Source organism: Adiantum capillus-veneris, chromosome 2 (assembly GCF_014529385.1).
Source record: "Adiantum capillus-veneris isolate H3 chromosome 2, ASM1452938v2, whole genome shotgun sequence".
Taxonomy (NCBI): Eukaryota; Viridiplantae; Streptophyta; class Polypodiopsida; order Polypodiales; family Pteridaceae; genus Adiantum; species Adiantum capillus-veneris.
The window spans coordinates 65,639,017-65,662,232 of NC_140932.1; the positions used below are offsets into that span (position 1 = coordinate 65,639,017).

Here is a 23,216-nt window from a genome sequence, read left to right on the forward strand (position 1 = left end):
GAGAGAGAGAGAGAGGTTTTAACGTCGTAGGAATAATGCCAAGACACCTCAAACATCTAAGTCTTCCTGCTTGGATTTAGCTCTACGTGTCAGAGATAGAAAAGTTATCCATTTCCTCTTGAAAGAGAGTTTGCTATCACAAAAGAACTTAACACTTGAGACAAGATGCTGTGGAACAAGAGGACCTATGGCAACGCCGTGGAATAAGAGAGAAATCACACAATCACAAAGCATAAAGCACAATGTGTTCACAGCTCCAACTGAATATCAGAAGACAAAGCCCGCAAGCCACTCAAAGACATTGATATGTTCACCTATCTATCTATGGCACTCAAGAAACCAAACAAGTACAAAGCATCAGGTGAGAGCCTCCAACACACATGCCATAGGAGCTCACATCTTGCCTGGAGGTCACAGTGTTTGTGACAACATTGAGAATTGTGTTCAATGGCAAGCAGGATAGTCCAAGAAAAACCATAACTTAGTATGTTGTTACACAATCTTGGCTTTTGGCCTATATACATTCAATGACCACATCTCCACAAACGGCCTACCTTTTGCCATTGAAGGTTTGATTTGAATCATTAGACTAGCAGCAGTAACTAAACCAGATGCAGACCTCTATATGAAATGACCTTACCAAGAGGATAAGCTGCCTTTATGAGCATGACCGAAAGCCATTAATGTGTCACTATAATTGGCACCGACAGCATTAATGAAGTCACAAAGATGTCATGTCAACATGCTACTTTATTGAGACAACCCCTGCATCTTAGCATCTTCGGCAATATGGACAAAGAGTCACAGACTTCTCTCCCCCAGAAACTAATGACTTTCATTAACCACAGCCAAAAAAGCCTTTAACCACAGGTTGCTAAGGATGCCTGTAAGTAGAGGCATGAGAGTAGAGGTGTTGGCAAAGGTGAAGTAATAATGTCTCTAAAGTTGTTGTGAAGCTATATGTCCTTGAACAGCCTTAATCTCACCAGCCTTAGGAAGCAAGGCGCTCACATAAATCGGAGAGAGACTTGAAATTGCATTTTATGAGAGTTTCGACATAAAAGTTGGTATCTTGTGAAGTGTTCCCCTCTGGCACATCCACAGTGTATGATTCAATCACTAGAGTTGTTGGCTTACCATCTATGACATCTTCATGAAGTGTAGTTATGGAGCTGTAATTCTGCAAAAACGAGAGAATTCATGAACTTCCCACTGATATTATCACAAAGGTGTACATTATGCTTCATATTATACGATTTATTCATTTTGAAGCTTGAAGGGACTGTGTATTACAACTCAGATGGAGAGAGACAAAATGTTCACAGTTTCTAGCCATAATTTGCCGTGATGAATGTGAAACATGTCCGATATGCATGTGTTTAGCCAATGTGCCTTAGAATTCTCGTTGTTTTACCCATATGCGCTATAATCACATCGCATGAAAAGGCAGCCATAATCACATGCCAACATGCTTCTAGCTTTTTCTGCAAGCATTACAGGCACAATCCTCAAATATTCGGGACTGCTATCTTTAGGCAGGTATCACCTGTATGCTAAAATGTTCACTCAGCACTTAACAAGACCATGCACCATTATGCAGAACAGTTTGTCATAGATTGCAGAACAGTTTCCCAATAAGCTATATTGTTCTAGGCTTCATTGTAGAGATTACAAAGATCAACATTCCACCTCTTCTTGTTCAAACATTACCAAGATAGCATCCTCCGAGAATCTATACTTGTCGTAGATTGATAACAAAATTACTAATCTGCTATATGGTTTCTGGCATTAACATAGAGGTATATTCCACCTCTTCTTGTTCAAGCATACATAAATAACCATGCAAGTATTCACCCCCTATTACAAGGTATTTTACTATTTCAGATTTGGCAACTATTGAGAATACGGGGGCTGCAGGAATGGACACGAAGATGGAGAAGATGAAGGAGAAGCTAAAGAGCTCACAACACAGGAAGTAATATTACTGAATGTACTGATACAAAGGTAAGGCTTGCCCTAGAATGATTGTCATGTAGAAAACACCGAGGGGGGGGGGGGGGGCGGCGCTCCTAATGAGTAGAAAAAAGTGCCCCAACAGTCTACGCGTCTTCACACATCACTACCATGATATGGTAACAAACCCCCCTTGGGAGTGATGCGGTGAACATGAGCTAGCACTGTTACTGGGTTGGACACTCCAAGCGAGAAATCAATAGCAACACACGAACAGAAACTACAAAATCACTGAACTCGACTATAGAGAGAGAGAAGAAGAAGAGGATTTTACCGTTGTAAGAAACTATCCCAAGAGACCTTAAAGATCTGTTCGACAAGGAGAATTCAACTCAAGACTTGTTAATCAAGAGGGAAATGGCATAACCTATCTACCACACTTAGGTGATAGAAAGGTTATACCATACTCTTGTTGTTATTAGCACGCTAGAGAGGGGGAATAGGGAACACACTCAGCACACAAAATGTTTGCCTCTCTATAGCCCAGGGATTCCACAGCACCTCTAACCTCTCTCATAACACCTTCAAATTGGCTAATTTGCACTAAAGTGTGTCGGCCAACGCGCGCACACACAAACACCCGAGAAGAACACAGAGAGAGAGAGAGAGAGAGAGAGAGAGAGAGAGAGAGAGAGAGAGAGAGAATTTTTTTTTTTTTCGAGAAAAAGATCCTTCTATTAGTTACTGAAACTGCCCATAGGGCTACAACCACCTCTTCAAGAGAGGGCTACAACAACCATGATGGGAGACTCTCCCAATGAAAAAACCAGTATATGTACAATGGGGCTAAATCAAGAAATGGGGGGAGGGAATAGCCACACAGGTGGTCGGTAATGCCATCGGAGTACACCCTCGACCATGGTGTAAAAAGGCCCAGAACGCCAGAGTCGAAGGAAAGCCTCTCGGTGCTCCCGCATGCGGTCGAAGCTGCCCTGTAATCCCTCAAGCTATATCCTCTGAGAGTATGGATCAGCTCTGGCCAAAAATCGCGAACAGTCTCTACTGGTGGCACAAGGCGAGCCTCAAAGATGCGGAAGCAATGGGCCCGCCAGATGAACCAGAGTGTCAGGCCACTGATGAGCTCCCAACACTCCTCTCTCACTGCACCACTCCTATGGAGTAAGCTCTGTAGCAGGCTGGAGTGTAGGTCGCTCCTCCTGCATCACTATCATCCTGTCGGTGGAAGATAGCTCAAATTGAAGTGCCGGGCCCGTGAGGGTGGACCAAGCCGCTGCTCCCCAAGTGTACTGTCGAGCCGTGGAGAGAGCAGGCATCAGCCGAAGAACTCGTAGCCACACCTGCTAGGCCGCGGGACAGTCCGAAAGACAGTGACGCTGACTCTCCACCAGGTGGTCACAAGCTACACATGCGGCCGAGAGACCACTATGCACTAGCCAACTCCCAACTGCTGTAGCTCTGTGTGCGACCCGCCACTGAAACAAGGTGACTCGCCTTGGCTATCTGGAGTCCCACAACCTCTCCCAGAAGGCTGCCAAGAACTCAACTGTGAGACCCTCCTCTTGCCAATGAGGTGCTGCAGCGGGGCGGGCCTCTCTCTGTGCTGCTAGTATATGACGTCCAGGTCGAACAGTGTACTGAAAGAACAGGACTCCTGGGTGGTCTGCAGAAGAGAAGGGGTCCCTCCATAGCCACTCACCAGGATCCCACTGTACTCGTGCCAGTGGACAACACTCCCAAGCCCACAGCCTCCAGTGTCCAATCTCAAGAGCTGTTGGGTCAGGGTCTATGACACAAGTCCTCCCATAGATTCCCACTACTCGGATCCTCTGAAAACAGCACTCTGCTACCTGCGAGGCCTCTACTGCAACTCGCTGAAGGCGTCCCCCACCCTGAAGCTCGAAGAAGAGGGCTGGGACAGTCTCTGAGCAGGCCCTGACTGAAATGAGAACCTCCAGTCGTGTGAAGGCTCCCATCCATTGGGGTGCTACTGGCTCGAGAGAGGCGTGAGCCACTCAGCTGGAACTGACTCTGAGATGTCCTGGCACATGCTCTGCACCCCTCTCATGCCCTGTAGCTAGAGACCCTGCACCTCCTCTGACAAACCTGTGAACTCTAGCCAGTCACCTAAAGAGCGCACTGGACCTGCTGCCATGGGACCCCAGGAAACATGAGGCCGACTACCAACAAAGTGGCCTCTCTAAGTGCTAACCATGGGGTTCCAGACAAGGGGCTGCCTTAAGCGCTCCTCCGTGCACATAGGTTGTCTCTGCTCCAGGCCACGCCGCAAGAGCTCCCAAGATCGAAGCAAACTCACAGTGAAGCGGTCCTCCAATCTCCTGCTCAAACCAACTCTGCGCATCTCTGTAAAGATCCATCGGGTCGAAGGTTGCCAAGGGCCTCCTGCCTGAGGCACCCTAGCACGAAGCCGTTGTAGCAAGAACTCCTTCCAGGGCTCCTCACCTGGAAGAAGTCCTCTGACGATGATCTTCCCAAGAAGGGCTCTGCTCTGCTGTGCTGGATCAATGATCCCAAGCCCTCCCTGTGAACAAGGAAGAGTGATGACCTACCAAGCCACCTTGGCTCGAGCTATCTGAGTGTCACGTCCTGACCAAAGGAAGTTCCTGATCAGTCTCTCTACCTGGCTGATACAAGAACTCAAGAAGATCCAGCAAGAAGTGATGTACCACATAGTCGCCAACAACACCTGGTTGGCAACTACTACTCTGCCAGCCAAAGAAAGTCGTGCTGAGCTCCAATGTAACAACTTTCTCATGATAGACAGGAGAAGGGGAGCAATCTGCTGCTTGGGAGACAAGTCCAAACCAACCTGACAGCCCAAGTACCAAACTGCAGTCCTTGGGGGAATCCACCTAAAACCCTCTCCTCACATCCAATCTGGCACAGGAGCACTACCAACCGAGAAAGCCACCGTCTTTCTCCAGTTGATCAGTGCGCCCAATGCACACAGAAGGTCTCTAGAGCCTGCTCACACCTGTGAAGGTTGGCCTCTTTGCCATCTAAGTACAAGGCTTAGTCATCGGCAAACTCAACGTCCAGTAGCTCATCTCCCCGAATAGGGAGTGCTAAGCCCCGTAGACCAACCTGCTGCGACACCAAAAACCTGCTCATCGCCTCCGCATAGAACAGAAAGAGGAAGGGGGCAAGAGGACAGCCTTGTCTGACCGAGCGTGTAAGCATGAAGCGATCACCTCTACCTTCTGTCAAAAGTACCTGACTGTGAGCCTGTTTGTACAAAGCTGACACCCCTCTGATCCAAGCATCTGGCGTAGAGTGCCCTCTAGAAAGTCCCAATCAACTCTGTCGTATGCCTTCTCAAAATCGAGAAGAAGAACCACGAGGTCCTCACCACGGAGCCATGCCAGGACAGAAGCCTCCCAAAAAGTAAAGATGTTGTCAAGGATACTGCGTTCCTTGACAAAACTTGTCGGGGTCCCATGTATAAGGCTCTCTAGAAGTGGCTGAATCCTCAAACTCAGAGCCTTGGCAAGAATTTTGTAAGCGGAGTTGAGGATGGTGATGGGGCGCCACTGTCGAATCTCATCCAAGGAGCCACCCTCCTTGGGAATGAGGTGGATCAAGCCCTCACTCATGTTGTCAGGCATCACTCCTGTGTGCAAAATGTACTGAAAAGCACTACAGAGATTTGGGGCAAGCAGGTCCCAGTACTTGAAGAAAAAACTGGGAGTCAACCCATCCTCACCTGGACAGCTACCACAGGGGAGGGCCCTAAGAGCCGTGTGCAGCTCCTCAAGCTGAAGTGGCAGCTCGAGCCTCTGACGCATCTCCTCAGTCACAAGACGACGCATCTGTGCCCAAACCTGCTCCCTGCATGCATCCTGACACTCTTACTGTCACAAAAATACGGAAGCGTAAACTGACTTTTAATTGTACTTCAAATGCTCAAGAGAATTGGAGAGAGAGAGAGAGGAAAAGCTTGACACTTCATTGGGGACCAGAAGATGGGCTGGTCCCCCCCCATAAAGAGAATATCTTTATTACTAAGGGAGAATCTTTACAAGCACAAGAACGGGACATACGTCCGTCCTCTATTCTTTTTTCTGTTATGTTCTGACTACTGACTGAGAAAGTGTTTCCACTTTCTTTCTGCTTAGGGGATTTCCCCTCTTCTGCGAGACTGGTTGGAAGCTCTTGAAAAGAGAGTCTATCTTCCAAAACAGCTCATCGGAAGCTCTTACAGAGGAGAGTCCATCTTCCGTTATGTGTTGCCTTCATGCTCGTTCATTCATGCATCGAACACAAAAGAGAAACAAGCAAAATGCAGACGCACATGCTTGCTGTAATTTTCTGCACATAACCTGAAATTCTTACCTGTGCACACCCCTACACTGAAACAGAGGTCTTCTTCGCGATGGAATCGCACCAAACTTGACGTAGGCTTAGGATAAGGAGAGAGAAGAGAATTTCTATGGTTGATCTGCTGAAAACAGCCCTAATCGAGGTGATTAGGGGCTGAAAACAGAGAATTACAGCCGCCACACTCTGCTAAGACAGCGTCTACGGCAGCTTCTCGCGATGAAACTTCACCAGAAGGTGTCTATGACTGTGAGATCCCTTGTTCTTGACAATGGGAGCACAAGGCTACCACATATGTCGCAAGGGGATGCTCTCAAGCTTCAATGGAGGGCTCCACCGCGTAGAGCACGCTCACATTAGGGGGGGGTAGGTGCACTGCCAGCCCTGAAAATGGGGGAGGGGGGACTCCTAAATAGCCATCAGGGAGAGGGGGCGCTAGGAAGAGAGAGAGGGTGAGAGTGAGAGTGAGAGAGAGTTAGTTTGCATTGGTAAGTGTGCCACTTGGCACACTTACTTTAAAAACTTAAAAACCATTCAACTTTTGACTTTAAAAACTTCTAGCTCATTAATTAAAAATGTGCAACTAACTAACAAATGCTACCAATGATTCTTTTATGATAACACCAAAGGTCTGCCGGCGCAATGCCGCACTGGCACTGCACCGCCTTTACCTGTTCACACTTGTCCGGCCGCCTGCCCGGGCACGAACCGTTAAATTTAATTTAACGAAACTTACCCTAAGGCTTTATTAGCTTTATTAGCCTTAGGGTCACTGTTCTAAGGACCCTATCTCATTCATGTGCTTGTACTGACGCGCGTATTTTTCCTCAGCCTAAAATCTGAGGCTACTGCTTACCCCTTTCTGAAGACCCGATTTCCCAATCACTAGGGCTTCAGGGTAATTTCTGCTAAGGTCCCTCTGAGGTGTTGTGGCCCGCATTTAGGCTCACCTGAGACCTTAGAACTGCTAGGTCTATTCTGGTGTACACACAACTAATTAGATGATTCTATTCTCGTAAATAAATTAATTTTTTACAAAGTCTAACTTAGTTACATCCCTCTTGGTTCTAAACAGTTGACCTCAACTGTAGAGCGTCAACATAACTGTGCAAGATGTCAGGGTAGTCCTTAAGATCGGACTCAGTCATCCACTTTGCATCTAAAGGAGTGTAATTCTTGAACTTGACTAAATACTTTCGATGTAGACTCCCCGACTTGAGTTGTCTCTCCGAGTGGTGTATTATCTGTTCAGGTTGAAGGATTTCCTTAGTCTCTTCGACTTCTGAAGGATCTTCTTGTACGGGCGCCACTGGATGAGGTCCAACATATGGTCGGAGGAGACTGACATGAAAAGCATTGTGGATGAGCCAGTTAGAAGGCAAATCCAGTCTGAAAGTCACATCATTGACTTTATCTATAATTTTGAAAGGGCCGTAAAATCTACGGGAAAGTTTGACAACTTTTCCTTTGCCGACCCGCTTTTTCAATCTAGCTTTCTCAAACCGAAGCAGGACATATTGTCCTTTTTCAAGATTGAGATTCCTTCTGTGCTTGTCTGCTTTTCTGTTCTGTTGCTCTTGAGTACGAAGAATCGCTTGCTTTACTTGTTGATGGGCAATATCAATATTGCGCACAAATTCATCTACGGCGAAGATGTTTTCTTTGGTCACCATAATAGGAAGTAAGAGTGGCTTCCCATAAATAATTTCAAAAGGGGCTTTACCAGTTGAGAAATGTATGGTATTATTATACGCAAACTCAACTATTGGTAAGTACTGTTCCCATTCGGATTGTCGTTCCGAAACATAGCACTTGAGGAGATCTAAAACAGTGGCATTAGCGATTTCACTTTGACCATCTGTTTTAGGATGATAAGCTGATGAAAAATCAAGCTTAGTTCCCAAGTTTTCGAACAATGCATGCCAAAATAGACTAGTCATGCGGGGATCTCTATCGCTCACAATAGTCTTTGGCAATCCATGGTGTTTAAAAATCTGAGCTAGAAATATTCTAGCCATGTGATCAGCTTTGATCGTCTTCTTTACTGGAAGAAAATGGGCTTGCTTACTGAATCTGTCTACTATAGTCCAGATTGCATCATTTCCATTCTTGGATCGAAGAAGATCCGTAATAAAATCCATGGCAATACTTTCCCATGGCGTGTTAGGCACAGGGAGCGGCTGAAGCTTACCATAAACTTTATGTCTGTCATATTTTACCTTTTGACAGACTAAACACTCACGTACATGTTTTTCGATGTCCGCACGGAGTGTTGGCCAAAAGAAATACCTTTCGAGGGCACTAGTGGTGGAAGCAATTCCCCGATGCCCGGCATAAGGAGAATTATGTGCTTCATCCATCACCTTTTGTCGTAAGGGCTGAGCTAGGCATATTGCTTGTTGACGATAGAGTGTATTATCCCTGATAGAATAAGGTGGCTTTGGGTGACCAGCTTGAAGATCTGCCCAAATTGTGGCGAAGTCTGGAACTTGAGGATACATCTCGCTGAGAGATTCTAGTTCCTCATGATAAATTGTTGTTAGTGCATTGATCTTTGGACGCCTGGAGAGAGCATCCGCAACTGCATTCTTTGTTCCAGAAGTGTGTAAAATCTGAAAATGAAACATTGAAAGAAAGTTGGCCCATCTCATCTGCTTTTCTGATAACTTTCTCTGTGTGAGAAAGTAGAGAAGACTTTGATGATTTGTCTTGATAATAAAATCAGCTCCTAATAGATAGTGTTTCCAAATGGAAAGAGCATGAATTACTGCCATTAGCTCTTTTTCGTATATGGAGGCATGCAACTCTGCATCTTTAAGGCGCCGACTTTCATAGGCTATCGCGTGACCCTCTTGGTTCAAAACTGCTCCTACACAATCTCCAGATGCATCGCAGTATACCTCGAAAGATTTGCGAAGATCAGGGACGGTGAGAACAGGTCCGTGACTGAGTAGATTTTTTTACTTTTTACTTTTTTGGGCTAGAGCAGGCAAGCCAGCAAGGAACTGCCTTTGCTTCGCGTGCACGCAAACGAGTCAAAGACAAATTACCTTGCGGACTTGCCGACAAAGGGAAAAGCGCCTCCATGCCGTATCGTGGCATGTCAACGGGGAATGGAAGCAAGTTTCCCCCTCGGGGGAGTAAAAAGTCTTTTCATGCCATGTTAGTCAGTCCATGTTCCCTTGTTAGTCACGCCACCCGAGGGTAACGTCGGGAAATCACCAAACGAATTCAATGATGCATTTAAGGACCAAGGCTGAGAGAGAGGGACAAACCCTTGTAACTCACAGACCGTACTGAATCTTGCCCAGGTACTCCAAGATTTTCGCCTGGTAGAAAATTCAATGATGCATTTAAGGACCAAGGCTGAGAGAGAGGGACAAACCCTTGTAACTCACAGACCGTACTGAATCTTGCCCAGGTACTCCAGGATTTTCGCCTGGTAGAAAATCCGTGACTGAGTAGATACTTAAGCTTTTCGAAAGCTTGTTTTTGTCCAGACCCCAAATGGAATGGAATCCGCTTCTTTGTCAGGTCATGGAGGGGACCTGCTATCGCGGCAAAAGCTCAAATGAAACGCCGATAATAAGAACAGAGGCCAAGGAAACTTCGTACATCATGTATTGTAGTTGGCGTAGGCCATTCTACAACCGCTTGAATCTTATCAGGGTCCATTCTCACCTGGTTGTGAGATACTATATGGCCCAAATAGTGGATTTCTTTTAGAAAGAACTCACTCTTCTTAGCATTCACAAATAATTTGTGTTTGCGTAATTCTTCAAACACTAAGGCGAGATGCTTATAGTGTTCGTCTTCCGTCTCTGAGAAGATTAAGACGTCATCAAAGAAAACGCCTGTAAAGCTTTTGTATGAGTGGAAGATTCTATCCATCATTCTGTTGAATGTAGCTGGTGCATTAGTGAGCCCAAAAGGCATCACTAGAAATTCATACAACCCGAAGGTTGTTCTAAATGAAGTCTTATGCACATCCTGAGGAGCTATGCGGATTTGATGATAACCGCTCTTCAAGTCTATACAACTAAAGACACTGGCTCCTTGTAACTTATCAAGAATGTCGTCAATCCGAGGGATTGGAAATCGATTCTTGATTGTGATCTTGTTTAGAGATCTATAGTCTATGCACATGCGGAATGTGCCATCCTTTTTCTGTACTAGCAAGACAGGTGAACAATATGGAGAAGTACTAGGCCTTATTAAGCCCTTCTCCAAAAGTTCGTTAACCTGCTTGAGAATTTCCTCTTGCTGCATTAGACTAACTCGATAAGGGGGCTGATTTGGAGGAGAACTTCCTGGGATCAAATCAATTGTATGATCCTCACGTCGCGAAGGTGGGAGTTCATTTGGAAGTTCATCTGCAAAACAATCTTTATATCTTTCTATTAACTTAAGTCTTTTTTGCTCTAAAGAGGAAGAAAGTTGTGAAACAGACACATCTCTCTCTCTTGCAAAAATCAAGTACGCTGAAACACACTTTTTCATTTCTTTCTTGATGGCAATGTGATTGGCGATAGGAATACGCCAATCACCTGCATCTGCAAGTACAAGATACTCCTTTCCTTTATGAGCAAAAGATAAGGTTTTCTGAACATAGTCACGAATGGGATGCATCTTGTAGTGCCAAGGTATTCCCAAGATAACATCGAATCCTTCAAGTGAAGCTAGTAAGAAAGACTCTTGATCCTTGTAGTCGTCGACCTTTAGATTCAACTTCCCTATGATTGGAGTAGAGTTTGAGTTCTGCCCTTTGAAAGCAGATTGCGCTTGAATAGAGACTCCAAAACGATTGGGCTGCAAGTTCAGGTCGTCAGCTAGCTTGGTAGAGATGAAGTTGTCTGTACTACCAGGGTCAAACAAAATAAGAGCCCGCTGGTTGTTGATACTATCCCATGCTTTGAGAAGAGCTCTTTCTTTTCCATCCTTGGTTGTATTTCCCTGTACATCTGGGACTGCATTGGAAGAGGGTGGTTGTGGAGGTTTGGTTGGACAATCACCCTTCATATGACCAACTTGTCCGCACTTGAAGCATCTTCCTTCACTAATGTAGGTTCGCAACTCAACAGGAGAGAGATATCTCCCTTTCTTGGGCTGATTTGTCTTTGCTTCTGCTTCGGAGGCGGTTCTTTTCTTCTTTTGAGAAGAAGTAGAAGAGGTAGGCTGCTCATGGAGAGCCTTCTGCTTGGCATGGTAAGTGCTTTGCTCCATCTTCCTGGGAGTACCCTTGTCATGTATTCCATCAGCTATGCGGGCTGATTCCATAAGTATCTGCAAGTTACCTCGAGGGTAAAGCTTCATAGCCTTTTGCAAGGCTTCATGCAAACCTCCTTCAAACTTGCGCATCTTCTCCGAATCGTCAATCTTCTTGAAAGGAGTGACTTTCAAGAGAACGTCCCAAAACCTATCCACATAGCATGGAACAGTTTCGTTCTCTGACTGTGAAAGTCGATCCCATTCTTTCTTTACCTCTTCCTCATAGTCTGGAGGAAGGAACTGTGCGTAGAACTCCTTCTTGAAGGCAGTCCAATCTTGGGATTTGCGATCTTCCAGGATAAGGGTTAACCACCAATTGCTGGCGGTGCTTTTCAGGTACAAACTGACATGGCGAAGCTTGGATCTTTCCTTGAAATTCCCTTCTGCAAATGCAACTTCAAATTGGCGGATGAAAGCCAAAGCTTTGTCATTATCACGCCGTCCATTGTAGGTGTCGAATTTCACATCTTTATCTCCCGACTTGAATGTTTTCTGCCTATGGTGTTTCTTCTTATGGTGCTCCTTCTTTCTATGCTTAGACTCCTTGTGAACAAGAGTCCTTTCCCTTGAATGCACTTCTTGCTGCGACGGATCGTCGAGAAACATGTCTTCCGGAGCAACTATGTCATCCAGATCCTTCATGAAAGAGAATTGAGGGGAATCACGGGGATCGTGCTCTTGAAATTTTGGATTAAACCGCACATGACGTTCTGGAGGTTTCTTCTGCCTCTCGTGCATGCAGGAGGTTCCAATCAAAGGATCTTTCCTTGGTTGTGGCGCCTTTGGGTTCTGCGGGATTTCTCCCGACCCCATCGGCATTTTCTCCTTCCCTTTTTCAAGAGTATTGAGAATCTTTTGGACTTCTGGATGGGAGAGAGCTTTCTGCAACTCTTCCACCTGCTGTTGAAGAAGAGAACTCTATCTCGCGTCCTCCCATTTCTGCAGTCTGCCAAGAGTCGTCAATCCCTTCAAGAAGAGAGAGAGGACCTTGCTCTGATACCACTGTCACAAAAATACGGAAGCGTAAACTTACTTTTAATTATACTTCAAATGCTCAAGAGAATTGGAGAGAGAGAGGAAAAGCTTGACACTTCATTGGGGACCAGAAGATGGGCTGGTCCCCCCCATAAAGAGAATATCTTTATTACTAAGGGAGAATCTTTACAAGCACAGGAACGTTGCATACGTCCGTCCTCTATTCTTTCTTCTGTTATGTTCTGACTACTGACTGAGAAAGTGTTTCCACTTTCTTTCTGCTTAGGGGATTTTGTCACTAAGTGATGACGTGGCGGATAGCAGAAACCCTAATTTCTGCCAGAAACCCTAAAATTCCTGCAAACCCTAATTTTTGCCAAAAACCCTAAATTCCGGAAATCGCGGAGGCGGATTATTAAAAAAAAAAGAAAAAAAATTTGGAAAATAATGAGCGACGCGAATTTTGCTTTTGCTTTTTTTTTATAAAAAAAAGAGAAAAGACTCTCTAAGAGAGAGAGAGAACTGATGCTTTTGATTTTAAAAGCTTTTGGGGCTCTGCTTTTGGGCATCCCTTGTAACCTTTAAATTAGTGGTGAGGGCCTCACTTCTGAGAGCATCTGGACGCAGAGTGTGAGAGTGAAACCCTAACCGCTCTCTTGTACTTTGATGATTGATTAATACAAAAACAAATACCGAAAGGGGCGCCAGTCTTTGGCGCCAATATCTCTAGGCACGGAACTCCGCCGGGCCAGTGCAAATCTATTGTGATCTGTGAATTGTTTTGAAGTGGTTATTTGGTGCTGTCGCGGTTGATTCTTGACTTGGAGTGTCCAAGTCTGTTACAGATTTCCCCTCTTCTGCGAGACTGGTTGGAAGCTCTCGAAAAGAGAGTCTGTCTTCCAAAACAGCTCATCGGAAGCTCTCACAAAGGAGAGTCCATCTTCCGTTATGTGTTGCCTTCATGCTCATTCATTCATGCATCGAACACAAAAGAGAAACAAGCAAAATGCACACGCACATGCTTGCTGTAATTTTCTGCACATAACCTGAAATTCTTACCTGTGCACACCCCTACGCTGAAACAGAGGTCTTCTTCGCGATGGAATCGCACCAAACTTGATGTAGTCTTAGGATAAGGAGAGAGAAGAGAATTTCTATGGTTGATCTGCTGAAAACAGCCCTAATCAAGGTGATTAGGGGCTGAAAACAGAGAATTACAGCCGCCACATTCTGCTAAGAGAGCGTCCACGGCAGCTTTTCGCGATGAAACTTCACCAGAAGGTGTCTATGACTGTGAGATCCCTTGTTCTTGACAATGGGAGCACAAGGCTACCACATATGTCGCAAGGGGCTGCTTTCAAGCTTCAATGGAGGGCTCCATCGCGTAGAGCACGCTCACATTAAGGGGGGGTAGGTGCACTGCCAGCCCTGAAAATGGGGGAGGGGGGGCTCCTAAATAGCCATCAGGGAGAGGCGCTAGGAAGAGAGAGAGGGTGAGAGTGAGAGTGAGAGAGAGTTAGTTTGCATTGGTAAGTGTGCCACTTGGCTCACTTACTTTAAAAACTTAAAAACCATTCAACTTTTGACTTTAAAAACTTCTAGCTCATTAATTAAAAATGTGCAACTAACTAATAAATGCTACCAATGATTCTTTTATGATAACACCAAAGGTCTGCCGGCGCAATGCCGCACTGGCACTGCACCGCCTTTACCTGTTCACACTTGTCCGGCCGCCTGCCTGGACACGGACCGTTAAATTTAATTTAACGAAACTTACCCTAAGGCTTTATTAGCTTTATTAGCCTTAGGGTCACTGTTCTAAGGACCCCATCTCATTCATGTGCTTGTACTGACGCGCGTATTTTTCCTCAGCCTAAAATCTGAGGCTACTGCTTACCCCTTTCTGAAGACCCGATTTCCCAATCACTAGGGCTTCAGGGTAATTTCTGCTAAGGTCCCTCTGAGGTGTTGTGGCCCGCATTTAGGCTTACCTGAGGCCTTAGAACTGCTAGGTCTATTCTGGTGTACACACAACTAATTAGATGATTCTATTCTCGTAAATAAATTAATTATTTACAAAGTCTGACTTAGTTACACTTACTGGGACTCTGCAGACAGTAACTCATGGCAAAAGTCAGTAGCAACTGCACGCATATTCTCGGGCTCAGAAGAAACTGACCCGTCGGGCCTCCTCAACTGACTAACCTTGGCATACAAGTGTCAAGGTCCCACTGCCTCAAAGAAAGCACCAGTCACTCTATCGCCCACCTGGGTCCACTGAGATGCCTGTCGATGGAAAGCAAACTCATGTCGCCTCTCCTCTGTGGGCTAGCAAGCTCCTGTCGAGTCTGTTGTAACTGCTCCTCCAACCAAGGACTGTCTGGATGCTGCTCTTGCATCCTCTGTAGCGAAGCGATGCCCCGTCTGAGACGTTGCTCCGCCTGAGAGAGAGAGAGAGAGAGAGAGAGAGAGAGAGAGAGAGAGAGAGAGAGAGAGAGAGAGAGAGAGAGAGTTGACACGGCTTGACGGAGTTCCACGCCCAGACATATTGGCCCAAAGACTAGCGCCCCTTCCGGTATTCCTTTATTATTATGAGTCGCAACAGTCCAACTCCCAAGGGTCCTCTGCTCTCAGAGTTTGCCTCCAGATGCTCTGCAGACTGAGGCCCCAAGGGCTCTTATAAGCAGTACAAGGATTGTCCAAAAGCATAAGCCCCCAAAAGCTAGCACCAAAAACTCCAAAATTTGCCACCGTAAATCGTGAAAATCCGTACAGCCTGCCATATTGCATAGCTAACACAAAGCGCAGAAAATCCGTACAACCCTGCCATGTTAACGTTCGTACGTGCTGCCCACATCACCATGTCAACGCCATTTATGGAAATCAGACTCAGAGCTCCAACTTTTGGTTTTTAGGGATCTAGGCCTCTCGACCAGTGCTTCCTGGGTTCAAAACTTCCCTTTGTTATTCGGGTTTCGTTTCTCATGTCCACTCAACTATTTCTCTTCCAGTTAAGCATGCCACGGCATCACTTCGTGACATTCCCTCTCTTGAACGAGCTATAATCGCCCTCGATCACGTCTACAAAAACAACCAAAGGAGAGAAACTTTCTTCAATAGACACCGACTCCCATGCACCAGACTCCACCAATTCAGCACTTCTACAAAGACATCAACCACTGAGCACATCACATTTTTGTCGAGGGTCTCAGATACAAATCGTGATCATTGTAACCATTTAGCAATCACATCCAGACCGCGTTGATCGGATGTTTTGATGTTGTCATTCGGTTCCCCTGATTCATTCTCTGCATTGGAATATTGTTGCCCCTGTTGAGTGGATATCGTCCTATTTGTGGGATAAGTCAATGAGCTGGCATGCATTTCAAATCCTTGCTTAGCATGTCCCATAAGTCTTTGAATAGAGTTAGACTTCTGATTCAAACAAAACTGTCGAATCTCTTTTGGCAAACGACAACAAAACCACTCAATCTGGTCCCTCAAAGTAATCTTCCAAAATGAGGACACTTGCGAATAAGTATCCCAAAACATTTGGCAGTAGTCATCCAACGTGTCTTTCTTAGTCATCCTCAAATGATGCCCTGCCATGATGAGATCTTCTTCATATTCGTCTGATATCCAAGTTGACGTGAAAATTCTCTTGAATTTTACTCGAAACGTAGGTGCTTCTATGCATAACAACAGAGTAGACCTGTCACAAACTGGTGACGTGGCTGCTGGCTGCCCAATACACACACACGCCCCTTCTGGAAGCAGTCCCGCATCGCAAGTTCGGGCAGAATCAATGACGTGGCTGCAGAACGAACGGGCCCGCAAAAGCGGCACGTTTTGCGACGGGGAAGACGAGCAGGCAACCACGTGCAGGGCGCTGTTTACGGCAGCCTTTGGGCTTGCTTTTGGATACGCAACCTTACCTTGCTTTATTCTATGCAAGAGAATCAGAGAGAGAGAGAGAGAGAGAGAGAGAGAGAGAGAGAGAGAGAGAGAGAGAGAGAGAGAGAGAGAGACCTCTTTTGCTTTATTTTCAAAAAGGCTTTTGATTTTGAAGCTTTTGGGCTCTGCTTTTAGCATCCCCTATAAATCTATTTAATAGTGGCTTGGGCTCTCACTTCTCCGAGCATCTGGACGCAGAGTCTGAGAGTGAGTCCCGATCACTCACTTGTACTTTGAGTTGCAGATCAATACAAAAAGAAATACCGAAAGGGGCGCCAATCTTGGGGCCAAAATCTCTAGGCACGGAACTCCGTCGGGCCAATGTCGAATCAATTGTGAATTGTGAACTGTTTTGAAGTGAATTTTGTGGTGTCGCGGTAGAATCTCAACTTGGAGTGTCCAAGTCTGTTACAGTGGTATCAAAGCACGGCCGATTTCTCTTCTACGAGAAATCCGATTCTTTTTACGCGGCACTTATGGCTTCAGACAAAGATCAGTCGTCTTCCTCTGCATCCGGAGATGCGGGAAGAGATCACAACGAAGATTCACGCGAGGAGTATGGCTCGCCTCGGCCTACTTAGGCGGAGATCGAAGAGATGGAGCATCGACGATTGATCCGCGATGCAACAAAGATGATGCTAAATTTTTTGAGGGACCCGAAATTTGCAAAATCTATGAGCCAGACCTCCCTTAGACAAGGTGCATTCACAGTGGCGGCAGACCACAGAACCACCCCTCATACTGGCACTGAAGAAACCCCCTACTCCAAGGATGTATACAGAGCAAGAATTATAAGAGGTGGTTGATGCACAAATTGCTCAGCTTTTTGACGCGCAGAACAAAGCACATAAGCACGACAAAAAGCAGAAGAAAGGAACTGACTTCCGGGGTTATTTGGGTCGACAGTCTACATTTGCGTCGGCAAGAAAGCAGGAGAAGCGTGTTCGATTTGAAGGAGTACCAAGTTCTTCTTCTTCTTCTTCTTCTTCTTCTTCTTCTTCGAGTTCTTCTAGCTCCTCTGATTCGAGCGAAGAAGACAGAAAGGGCAAAAAGCGAAGCAAAAAGCAAAGCTCGGAAAGGGTAAGAAAAAGGCAAAGAAGTCTTAAATCTCGCCCAGTTGTTGATAGTTCTACTAAGGACTCGTCTTCGGACAGTTCGGGCTCTGACGATAGCAACTTTTATGCAAAGAAGAAAAAAATTTATAAAGCCAACCAATACGACACTCTGGAATATAAAAGCAAGAGAGTCCGAGAGTGAAGGTGGATAGTCAATTAAATTTGACACGTTTTCTGGTTGTAGAGATGTTTCAAAGGCTTTGTCTTTCATACAACAGTTTGACATAGCTTTCTCTAGAGGGCGTTACTCAAAGCACTCCAAGATTGGGAGGGCTGCTTCTTACTTCAAGGGAAATGCTCGCACTTGGTGGTCCACGCTTCTATTGAACAAGACAGTGCCAGTAAATGGCTGACATTTAAAAGGCTTTTTATTTCTTCTTGGCTAACTCAAGCGTACGAACGAGACATACGAACTGTTTGGAACCATCTTCAAATGACCAAGAAGGATACATTGCATATTGCAAGAGATTCTGGAGCTCTTTTCTACCAACCTCTTCATTTAAGAAGATCGCGTTCAAAGAACAAATTGAGTGGTTTACCTTGGGTCTTCCTACAAAGACCCGAGATCACTGCTTAGAGCAAAAGTCAGATTCCATTCAGGAATTGATGAGTCATGCGAAACGGGGTTTTGCCATTCACTCGGGCAGTTTGACCTACCCCACAGATGAAATCATGACGCAAAGGACCGAACAGACTTTGAAAAATGAAAGTAGAAAGAGGAAGAGCAACCCAGAAAAGAAAGAAAAGGATGCACGACCCAAACTCACTCCTCAAGGAAGAGCTCTTTACATCAAAGAGGGAAAGTGCTTTGGATGCGGGGAAACTAGGCACACCTCCGCGAAGTGCCCTAAGAAGGCACCGAAAGAACAAAATGACAAGGATGAAGACAAGCCTGAAGGTTCGAGAGCAGCTAAGGAACGTGGACGAAAAGGCAAGATGAAAACACGACTGGTGCCAGATTGCGTGGGTACTAACCTAAGCACGATGGACGAGAGTACAGAACTTTGTCGAGCATGGGGCAAAATGAAAGACCAAGAAGCCCTGATCTTCTTTGATGGAGGAGCCAAGGCCAGCTTCATTTCACCTGAATTGGCGGCGCGGCTCGAGATCACCCCCGATCGGATGGGACCACTAGCAGAGGCAATTCTAGCGGCACCCGATAGGGACGTAGCCATTACACCTGTCATTGGCAAATTTCGGTTGCATTTTCAGGGGTATTTGGGGCATGAGGACTTCTACATAATGCCTTTGGAAGGTTGTGATGTCCTCTTGGGAATTCCCTGGTACCACAAGAACAACGCCGTGGTCGACTATCGGGCGAGAAAAGCGCCTTTGAATACAACGAAGGGCCGAACCATTGTACTTGATGTAAAACTTAAGGGCGAGTCTGTCCCTATTGTATCGGCTTCGGCCATTTCAAAATTAATGAAATCCAGTCTGTTTGTTTACTCGATCTTTTTGAGAGAGATGAATGATGAGAATAGGACAAATATGTCTAAACTTGATAAATAACGCCAAGATTTTCTCCACACTCATGCCGATTGCTTCTCAGAGGGCCTGCCAGGCGAGTTACCACGCGCTCGTCCTGAAGATCATACCATTCATCTCATACCTGGAAGCACACCACCGAATCGGCCACGTTACCGTGTGAGTCGAGCCCAGAACGAAGAAATTATGAACCAAGTGAAAGACCTCTTGGAAAAGGGTCTTGTCAAGCCTAGTACTTCACCAAACTGCTCTCCTGTGTTGTTGGTTTTGAAGAAAGACGGATCTTGGAGAATGTGCATCGATTATAGAGCTCTCAACAAAATCACATCAAGAACAGATTTCCGATTCCTAGGATCGAAGATATAGTCCACCGACTACAAGGATCCTCGTGCTTTAGCAAGATCGACTTGAAGAGTGGATATCATTAGATCCGAATCGCGCCGGGAGATGTCTACAATACAGCTTTTCGGACGACTTTTTGGTTATTTGAGTTTTTGGTGATGCCTTTCGGCCTAACCAATGCCCCTACAACATTTAACCGGATGATGGACACGTTTTTTCGAGAGTATAGACTATTTGTTGGCACTTTCTTTGACAACATCATTGTTTTCTCCAAGGATGAGACTGAACATAGAGAACATCTGCTTCAAGTCTTTCACGCATTACGAGATCACAAGTTAGTGATTAATGTGAAGAAAAGTGAATTTTTCCTACCAGAGATACACTTTTTGGGACACATTGTGTCAGCGGGCAGGAGTGCAGATGGACCCGACCAAGATAGAGACTATCCGTGATTGGCCCAATTTGAAGAATGTCCATGAAGTTAGAAGCTAATTGGGCTTGTGTTCGTACTACAGGCGGTTCATTAGAAAGTGTGTAGAGGTTGCTTCCCCTTTGCATATCTTGACACAGAAAGGAGTCCCTTTTGCGTGCCCTTAGAGGTGACTGCCTTTCGAACATCAAAGAGAAATTGACTACAGGACTAGTTTTGACTTTGTCGGACTTGATGAAGTCAGTTGAAGTATATTGTGATGCTTGTGGTCGTAGTCTAGGTGCGGTCTTAATGCAAGAACGCCATGTCATTGCTTACGAAAGCCGATTTTTCTCAAGGCCGAAATTGACAGCATTGATTTATGAGAAAGAGCTTTGGCCAGTTATCCATGCTCTTACTCAGGGCGACATTACCTACTCGGAGCGGATTTTATCGTCTGTACAGACCATCAGAGTTTACGCTACTTCTTGTCACAGAAGCAACTATGGGAAAAGCAGATGCGATGGACGAACATCTCGTCACAGTTTCACTTCCAAATTGTCCATGTGCAGGGACAAAAGAATTTGGTGGCAGATGCTTTGTCTCGAAAACCATTGGTTCTGGCTATTTCCGCGATACATCATAGGAGCTTCGAGGATATGGTCGACCAGTATGCCACAGATACAGATTTTACATACATTTTCACACGGATACGGGATGGGGAGACATTAGCGGGATATTTCATTCGAATGGCTACTTGATGAGGAAAACCATGTTGTGCATTACACAGCCGTTGAGGGAAAAGGTTATGACCAAATGCCACTGTCCACCTTTTACGTGTCACCGCGGCATTGCTACCACCTTGAAAGAGGTAGAGAAATACTTCTTTTGGCTGAGACTCAAGAAGGATGTCAACGAGTTTCTGTGCAGTTGCTTGGTATGCAAGAAGGTCAAGTTTGACAGTCATAAAGCACAGGGATTGTTACAACCTTTGCCCACACCCACCCGCCTCTGGGAAAGTTTTGCAATGGATTTCATTTTTTATCTCCCGAGAACACAGAGTGGCCACGATGGTATCTGGACTGTTATTGACAGATTTAGCAAACAAGCTCATTTCATTCCAGTGAAGAAAACAGTCAAGCCGGATCACTTAGCGAGACTGTTTGTGGCCCAGATCTTCAGATTACATGGCATGCCGGAGACGATTGTCTCTGACAGGGACCCCAGATTCACGAGTTTGTTTTGGAAGGCTATTTGGTTAGAACATTGGCACGCGGTTGCAGTTCTCGTCATCTTTCCACCCGCAGACTGACGAGCAACCTGAGATTGCCAATTCAGTGGTACTAGATTTATTGAATTCTTACATCTCGGATCAAAAGACTCAATGAGAAAAGTACTTACCTTTGGTGGGATTTGCCTACAACAACAAGATACACTCTTCGACGGGGAAGGAGCCATTTGAAAAGGTGTTACGAAGGTTCCACTCTTCCTAAGCACGAAAGATAAGATTTTTGAAGCCGATGAGTACATGCGCGACTTGGACACGGCTTTTACCAAGGTTCATGAGGCTTTGCAGAAATCTCAAGAAAGACAGAAAAAGGCAACAGATCGCCATCGACGCGATTTGAAATTGAAGGAGAGCGATTGGGTGCTCTTACGTTTTGAGAAGGCACGCTTGAGAAAGAAGAAGGGAAAGGAGAGGCTTTTTCCAAAGCTCAATATGTGATACTACGGACCTTTCCAGATCTCCGAAAAGATAAATGATGTCTCCTTCTGAATGAAGCTGCCCTACACTTGGAGGATTCACAATGCTTTTCATGTGAGTCGCTTGAAGCCTTTTAAAGGCGATGTGCCCGAAGATGGGGAGCCTGATGAGCAACCCATAGTGGAAGAAAACGAGGAGATCCTTGTTCCAGAATAGATATTGGCACATAAGGACAGAAAGATTAAGGGTAAAATGAGCCTTGGTTAAATTCAAGAATTATCCTGCGTTGGATACAAAGTGAATGACCTAGCAGATACCCCTCAGATTGTGAAACTTTACCTTGAACCTTTTGGTTTAGCATAGTCTATTCCAAATGGAACAAGGTGGTAAGGTACGTAAGGTACGGTACGTATTCGGTACGACCTGTAAGCAATACCGAATGGATAGAGTTGTTAGGTACGTAAAATTTGTAGGTTTTTTATTTTAAAAGCCAAAAACCTACAATACGGTCTGTACTTGATCAAAAATTCATAAGTATCACTCCAACGATGTTAGTTCACTATTCTACAAACCAAGACAAAGCTTTCATACGAGTTCTTGATTATGCTTGCCCTCCTATATTCACCACCGCAATGACATTTGTGTGTGCTCTACAAATGCAAGTTGTGTCGAAATGTCTACAAAATTAGGCATTGGGATAAGGCTAAAGAAGGGCAAACCAAAAACTGCCGACGCAATAGGGGTTATTTCCACACATTACCCACAGCACCGCCCACCACCACACCAAAAAAAAAACCCATACAATACGAATCCGTATGGTACGATACGTACCGTACGAACGTACAGGACCGTACAGATCCGTACGTACGTACGGATCCTACCTTGAAATGGAACCCCGAATTCAGCTTGGCCGAAAATCTGGTGCAATGGGTATGCACAAGAGGGGAGTTACTCCGCTCCTTTGTCAACAGATGCCTCGATTTTTGATACTAGAGTCATTGATGTCTCTTTAACCTTCACGGATAATGAGAGCTGACAGTATTCTGTTGTATGACTTTATGAACTAGAATTCTTGATAATATGATCTTGATTTGTTCTTGATTTGTTTAAGTGCAGGAACTGATAGATGAAATGATTGCAAAATTTTGGTCTGAATGATCTCAATAGACATGGTTGCAATAGGGATGAGTCAATCAGGCATCTATGAAGTCCTTAGTGGATATAGATGCAATTGCTAATTGCAATTGCCGATAAATCATGGTCTGAGATCCGAACGAATGTTAATTGTGATGTCCTACACGATCACAAGAATTTGGAATACTTCAAGCATCCTGCGTTTTGAATCGTCGTCGAGCCAAGTGGAGTGGTATCCTATCAAGGTTTGATTTTCTTATCTCTTATAGGCCTTGCCGTCAACAAGGTAAGCCAGATGCCTTGTCAAGAAGATCCTACCTTGCACCTAGAGAAGGCGACACAACATTTGATCAACAAGAGTCAATGATTTTGAAACCTGAGCAGCTTAAACTAAACGCCACCATAAGCCAAGCTCCTAAAGATTCTACTTTTCTTTCTAAGATGAAGATGCAAATTGCAAAGGACCCACTTGCTCAGAATATTAGACAACAACTAGGAGGACAAGGGGTTAATGAGG

At 45.2% G+C, this 23,216-nt stretch overlaps 1 protein-coding gene across 3 annotated transcripts in view; it reads right to left on the reverse strand.

Annotated features, from left to right (window-relative positions):
* Window positions 1–307: 307 nt before the first annotated feature.
* LOC147462900 (abscisic acid receptor PYL3-like) overlaps window positions 308–23,216 on the reverse strand; it is a 55,556-nt gene continuing 32,647 nt past the window's right edge. For all 3 annotated transcript variants that reach the window (XM_086485943.1, XM_086485949.1, XM_086485947.1), the window contains one exon: window positions 308–1,180. In XM_086485943.1, the coding sequence (XP_086342069.1) occupies window positions 992–1,180 (189 nt within the window). In that variant the 3' untranslated portion in view covers window positions 308–991. The remainder of the gene's footprint in view (window positions 1,181–23,216) is intronic.